At 48.9% G+C, this 6,806-nt stretch overlaps 1 protein-coding gene across 1 annotated transcript in view; it reads left to right on the forward strand.

Annotated features, from left to right (window-relative positions):
* Positions 1–5,502, forward strand: part of LOC119195891 (aggrecan core protein-like) — a gene marked incomplete at its 5' end in the record, with an annotated part of 7,426 nt that extends 1,924 nt beyond the window's left edge. Inside the window, 8 exons of the mRNA XM_062562024.1 lie at positions 155–1,760; positions 2,184–2,261; positions 3,107–3,220; positions 4,180–4,338; positions 4,440–4,522; positions 4,869–5,013; positions 5,152–5,334; positions 5,446–5,502. Of these exons, the coding sequence (XP_062418008.1) occupies positions 155–1,760; positions 2,184–2,261; positions 3,107–3,220; positions 4,180–4,338; positions 4,440–4,522; positions 4,869–5,013; positions 5,152–5,334; positions 5,446–5,492 (2,415 nt within the window). The remainder of the gene's footprint in view (positions 1–154; positions 1,761–2,183; positions 2,262–3,106; positions 3,221–4,179; positions 4,339–4,439; positions 4,523–4,868; positions 5,014–5,151; positions 5,335–5,445) is intronic.
* Between the last annotated feature and the right edge of the window lie 1,304 nt (positions 5,503–6,806).

Here is a 6,806-nt window from a genome sequence, read left to right on the forward strand (position 1 = left end):
CTGGATCTGGAGATCTATCTGGATCTGAAGGCCTGTCTGGATCTGGAGTTCTATCTGGTTCTGGAGACTTGTCTGGATCTGGAGACACAGTGATCTCTGGAGATCTATCTGGATCTGGAGACGTGTCTGGATCTGGGGATACAGTGATCTCTAGAGATCTATCTGGATCTGGAGGCCTGTCTGGATCTGGAGATCTATCTGGATCTGGAGACATGTCTGGATCTGGGGAACTGTGAACTCTGGAGATCTATCTGGATCTGGAGACATAGTGATCTCTGGAGATCTATCTGGATCTGGAGACTTATTTGGATCGGGAGGCCTGTCTGGATCTGGAGACTCGGCTGGCAGTGGAAGTGCTGAGCTGCACAGTGGAGAATCAGGTATCGGGAGCACAGATTCTTCCGGATCCGGATCCGGCATCACTGTTGCTTTTACGAGAATCGACAGCTCTTTCTCCGGAGAGGACCTGGCTTCCGGTGGACTCCAAGAAGCTGGAGAGGGAAGCGCAGGGATCTTCATCTTCCCTTCATTTAAAGTCAGCTCTGGAGAACTCAGTGGTAGTGGGGACCTGTCGGGTTCTGGATCCGGCTCTGGTCTCGACTCTGGGCTAAGCGGCTCATCCGCAGACGGCTCTGGGGAAAGTGGACAGTTCTCTGGTTTCATCACCGACCAGGACTTTTCTGGGTCAAGTGGGTCCTCATCGGGATTCCACTCTGGCAGTGCGAGTGGACACTCGGGAGAGCTTTCTGGAATTGGGGACGCACAGATCTTACTGCTCGATCATGAACTGATTGATGCCTCCACCGCTGTTACCCACAGGGAGCATGAGCTTGGTGGAGGCCTTCTGGCGTTTAGTGGCTCTGGAGACGTTTCAGGATCTGGGATTCTCAGCGGCTCTGGAAGTGGCTCCGGGTTCTTCTCGGGTGTTACCCTTGTTGGGTCGGGGTTCACTGACCTTACAGTATCATCCTTTGGAGAGCAGGAGGCCTCTGGGTTTTTACTCTACACCTCTGGAGATGGAAGTGGTGGACATTTGTCTGGATTTGGAAGCTCAAGTTTCGTCTCCGGGTCTGGATCAGAAATGTCTGGATCAGGAATGTCTGGATCAGAAATGTCTGGATCGGGAATGTCTGGATCAGGACGATTTGAATCAGAAATGTCTGGATCGGAAATGTCTGGATCAGGAATGTCTGGATCGGAAATGTCTGGATCAGAAATGTCTGGATCAGGACTATCTGGATCAGGAATGTCTGGATCGGGAATGTCTGGATCAAAAATGTCTGGATCAGGACTATCTGGATCAGGAATGTCTGATTCTGAGTCCTCAACAAGTGGAGAAGAAGGAAGTGTTACATTTGTTACTGGAGATTTTCTGACGGAAGCATCTGGAGACACCACACTGTCCATGGAGCTCGGACGGGGGTCCTTAGAGTACAGCGGAGAAGGAAGCAGTAGCAGCAGAAGCTTCCACTCTGGCAGCGGAGACACACACCGGTCCACAAGCAGCGGCTCGGCAGCTTCCTCTGGAGATGCGCCACACGTGGTGCAGCCCTCTCCATCCAGTGAGTGGGCACCAACAGAAAGCACCAGCGCACCAGAGGAGGTCCTTAGCGGGGCTGAACTGACGCGGCCCCCCGGGGACATCCATGGGACCCCACCCCCTGTGCTCGCCCCAGCAGGACTGGCTGCTCCTCCCACCGCGAGCACACCGGCCCCGCTGCAGACACCCGGCGCCGCTGAAGGAACGTATTCGGTGGAAGGTAGGTCAACCTATTATGGATTCGTTAGTGGGCACAACTTCCAGGTTCTGCCCAGCAAAGCAAAGCGGAACTTAGCTAAGCCTCCATCATCCATAAATCTCTACAATCACCTAGACCTGAATAAGGTGCCAGGTGGAGAGTTGCCAGGAGACGCCAACAATCCCCAAATAAAACAAAAGAATGGCTAAAAATATCTTAGTGAACCCTGAACAGGGAGAACATAAAAGCATATTATATTGTCTTATTTTAGGACTTTGCAGTGGCCTACGCGTCATTATAATAATAATAATTCCTGATAATGGAAACCTCGGAGGCCGTTGTCCTTATATAAAAGGTCTCAACAGTACTCCGGTTCAGATTGACTCATCTCTCTCTCGAAAGAAGAATCTGTGTCTTTGAATCATCTCCCCCTGTTTTTTGCAGGTGGGTTGAACCCGTGTCACCCGAACCCCTGCGGTGCTGCTCCATGCGCGGTGGAGGAAGGGGTCGCCGTGTGTCCTGGTAAGACCCGAAACCGTTGCAAGAATAAACTTCTTTCTTTTTCTTATCTTTCCCCCAAAAAACAGCAAATTCAATATTCTGCGATGATGTCTTTTTTTTTTTTACGGACTTTGCATGTTTTGTCGGGTTGGTCTTCATTCTGTTTATTAATCACCTTGTCAGTTTCATATTTATTTAACTGGTTGTGATTGCATTTGATGAATCTGTATTTCTAGACTCACCAAACATCTGTTTTCTCTCCCTGCTCTTCTTTTGGCCTCATCATTTCACGCCTTCACTGTTCCCTTGATGTCCATGTGTTCGTTTTGTCCATCTGTCGGCGGGTTCTCTGAATGTTTGGAGGCTCGTCAAATGCGCGTCAGCTCCGCTCGGGGGGGGGGGGGGGGTGCACAGCTTCTGTGTCACACGTCTCCTCACAATTGTCTTCCAGCCTACGTGTTGTTTTTGGTTTGCTGTGCGTCGCCTAACGCTCTGCTGTGTGCATGCTGAGCCCCAGGCACCATATGGGTGCCTTCATGCTGCTGCATAATACTACTGCTCCCCCTGCTGCAACCAAGGATGCAAATATATATTCTCACTGCAGACATCTTCATTATTAGTTGTTCTCTGGTGTAGAATTGTATATTTCTGTGGATTTCTTTATCATTTAATACGCTTTGTCAAAAGTGTGCAGTAAGTCTTCATTTCCATCAGAGGTTGCAGCAGCTACAGTATTGTTCACTAACCTGTCAGTCCCAAGCTGTGATAGTCCCTCTATCATCAGAGGGACTATCAGCTTTGTACCCCCCCCCCCCCCCCACCCCCCACGCTGAAACCGTAGTGTCACCTGCCCCCCTTTCTTGCAGAGGTAGACGTGTGCCATCCCAACCCTTGTGCCAATGGAGCCACCTGTGTGGAGGGCGCAGACTCTTACAAATGCTTATGCCTGCCCAGCTACGGAGGGGAGCGATGTGAGATCGGTATGAGATCAGCTTCAGCTAATAAATACTAACGGCAGCCTCTCAAAAACAACCGAGGAGAGCGGGGGAAAATCAGCGGTTCCACCGGCTGGAAGCGGCGGTACTCTGTGTGGCGCCGGGAGGAAGCTCAGCGTGTGACTGAGGCGCCTCTGTTCTGTGCAGACAGTAGACGTGATGAGGTTCTTTGTGGGTGCAGCATCTATCGCTGAGACACAATCCTCAGGGTGGCTGTTGAAGGGTCTTTATGGGTCCAGAAAAAGGGCCACTAAAGGGCCCCTTCACCCTCAGTCAAGTGTGTGTTGTTTACGGATAATTTGAAATATAATTTTGTGTCTGGCTATTAAATGCAGCCACAAATGAATAAAGTTACTAAAATTACATTTTACACAAGAACTCAAAGTAACACAGGCAGTGGGTGATCCACTCATGGTCATTTCTGGGGGGTGTTTGTTTCTTCAGACAGGAGGTCGGTGAATGTGAAAATATATTTTTTACGTAATCTGGGGGAACGGACCGTTTAAAAATAAACAAAGTCATCAAGGTGGAGTAAGAAAATGAATGAAGCCTTTGAATGTCACAGTAAAAGCCAGAAAAAGGGGGCAAATTGGCAATAACATTACTGCCGGGCCGGGCTCTCCCCGCTGAAGTGAAGCATTGTGTGTAGTTTTCCATTCTGCACTGGGACGTTTGTTCTGTGCGTCACAGGTTCCTCGCAGCAGACAACATACGCTCCTTCAGTCCCGAGACCCGGTTCTGAATATTTAGCTGAGACAGAAACACCACGTCGTGAACAGCATCAGGAATGATGAGAATGCAGAAGTGGTCCTAGTGGCCTGAGTCTCTGAGACCTTTAGAAAAATAACAAAATCTCCACTACCTGAGGGAGGGTGGGTTCAGGGTGCGATCAGAACGCGGCCCGCCGGCTGGACGTTGACCCGCCGCTGTGTTGCCCGCCGCAGACGAGCAGCGGTGCGAAGACGGTTGGACCAAGTTCCAGGGGAACTGCTACCTGCACTTCTCGGAGCGGGAGGTGTGGCTGGACGCCGAGCGGCGCTGCCGGGACCTCGGCGCCCACCTGGTCAGCATCATCACGCCCGAGGAGCAAGACTTCGTCAACTGTGAGTCCACCGGGAGGAGGGGGGGGGGGGGGGGGTGTTTGAGGCCGTAGAGGCGGTGAACAACAAAGCACCAACGCACTTTGTCTTTTTCTTTTCAATAGCAAACGCGCAGGACTACCAGTGGATCGGCTTGAATGACAAGACAGTGGATAACGACTTCCGCTGGACGGACGGGACTCCCCTGGTGAGTGGGGGCTTTGTTCTGCTGGTGTGTTGCTCCCTGTGTAGGAAGTATAGTTTAGTATATTTTATTATGGGTAGTGTGGTTGTTTCCAGCCTGTTAGGTTCGTAAACCGCTTTATTTTGAAACTCTGCTTTTCAAAACAACCACAGAGCGACATTGTGTGATAATAAAGAGACGCAAAACACCTACAAAGACACAATTTTGGATTCCAAAGAGACATTATTTACACGATTTATTGATTTTGAAATTGTGCGTGTGTCCCTGTTGATGTCACATGATACACAAATGCCACAAAAACAATCAGGGGTACAGGGTTCGTAGTACATTTCCACTTTGTCCTCCTCAGCAATACGAGAACTGGAGGCCGAACCAGCCGGATAATTACTTCAACTCTGGGGAGGACTGCGTGGTGATGATCTGGCACGAGAGCGGCCAGTGGAACGACGTGCCCTGCAACTACCACCTGCCCTTCACCTGCAAGAAGGGCCCAGGTACGTGCATCCAGTCACATGACCCCCCGCGGGGGGGTCAATGAGCCTCTGAATGGAGTTTGAAGGAGACTCCCGAGAACAAACCACATTTTTTTTAAACGGGAGGTTTGGTCACATGACTCTGGGTGGGTCCCTCAGTGTCCTGCGGCGCCCCGCCGGAGGTGGAGAACGCCCGCGTGTTCGGCCACAGGAGGGAGGAGTACCCCGTCAACGCCATCATCCGGTACCAGTGCGGCCCCGGGTTCACGCAGCGCCGGCCCCCCACGGTGCGTTGCCAGGCCGACGGCCGGTGGGAGGAGCCCCGAGTGCGGTGTACCCACGGTGAGGAGACGGAGACGGGGCGAGGTGTCTTCTTCTTCTTCTTCTTCTTCTTCTTCTTCTTCTTCTCCTCTCTGAACTCACCGGTGTTTCTTTGTGTCTCCTGCGTCGCAGTGAAAGCCAGACAGAGAAGACAGAGGAGGAGCAGCCAGCTTCCCTGAAAGAAAGAAAGAAAGAAGAGGAACAAATTATTTAAGAACATTTGCGGTGCACCGTTTTTTTTTGGCTGAGAAGAATCGTTGGAGAGCGACTTCCTGTTTCCATCCGCGTGCCTCATAATATATTTGAATCACATATGATAATTAGTTGGAATGCTTCAAGCATTCCAAGTATTGTTCTTCTAATCTTTATTCCGCCTTATTCTACTATTTCTTCCGCCGCACCTTTCAACTCCTTCACACTTTCAGCTATTAAGACCATTCAAATATTAAAATGTTCAGCTCATTCAGGGGAGGGGTGCTATGACTTTTCAGCTTTTTAGCTCTTATAATTGAATTAATATAAATTAATATCTTCAACCTTTTTAACATGGTTTCCTAATGGATTAAATTTTCAAATCCTTTCAAAACTTCTTCAACTTTCAACTTTTTCAGCTTTTCCAATCTTTCAGCTAGAGACACCATTTAAACTTTAAAATGTTGACACAAGTCTTAACAATTTTATAAAAAAAACAGCTTGTTGATATCTATTATAGTTTTTTCATAAACACTAATTATGTTTCATTAGTTTTGGGGTTTCTTTCGAATTTAGAGTGGAGTTTTCCGGATTGTCCCGCGATTTAGAGTGAGCGCCGTGTGAGGATTCAGTAAAAAAAAAAGAGGCACTTTTATCTTTACGGCCACAATATTCACTTTTCAGCCTTCATTTAAAAAGAAAACATTAGCCGTGCTTGTGCTGGTTGGACTCGTATAAGTTTGGAATGTCAGAGTTATTTACTTTTTGCGTGAGGAGCCTGATTGTGAGACAAAGTCTGCCCCGAGCCCCATACGCTTCCATACAAATCTGCCAACATTTAAAAAAAAAAAAACACAGCCGGTACACTTTTTGTAAACGGCTGTTTGAGCAGTTTTAAAACACATAGAGACATACAAACTACACTCAAACGTTCGGTAGAGTCTTGTGTCTCTCAAAATGTCATTATTTTTTGGCTACTCCAAATAGTTTTGCTCCAGGAAGCATTTGTTTGAGGTGTGGATTTTGTCTAAATCTCTTCACTCTCTTCGCCGTGAGCTAATTAGCGATCAGCTGTTGATCTATGGCCATAAAGACGTAGCTCAGGGACGTGCAGGTTTAACCGTGGTTAGATAACGGTACGTGTGGACGTGCGTGTCGTGAGTTGGGACGGAGACCCGGGATGAGCAGACCGTAAGTAATGTGGAGGCTGGACCGTAAGATATTTGAGACATGTGAGAGCCATAAGTACTAGATTGCTAGCTAGCTAAACTGCTAACGAGGCTACTCCCCGCTGGAGACTT

This window comes from Pungitius pungitius, chromosome 4 (assembly GCF_949316345.1).
Source record: "Pungitius pungitius chromosome 4, fPunPun2.1, whole genome shotgun sequence".
NCBI lineage: Eukaryota > Metazoa > Chordata > Actinopteri > Perciformes > Gasterosteidae > Pungitius > Pungitius pungitius.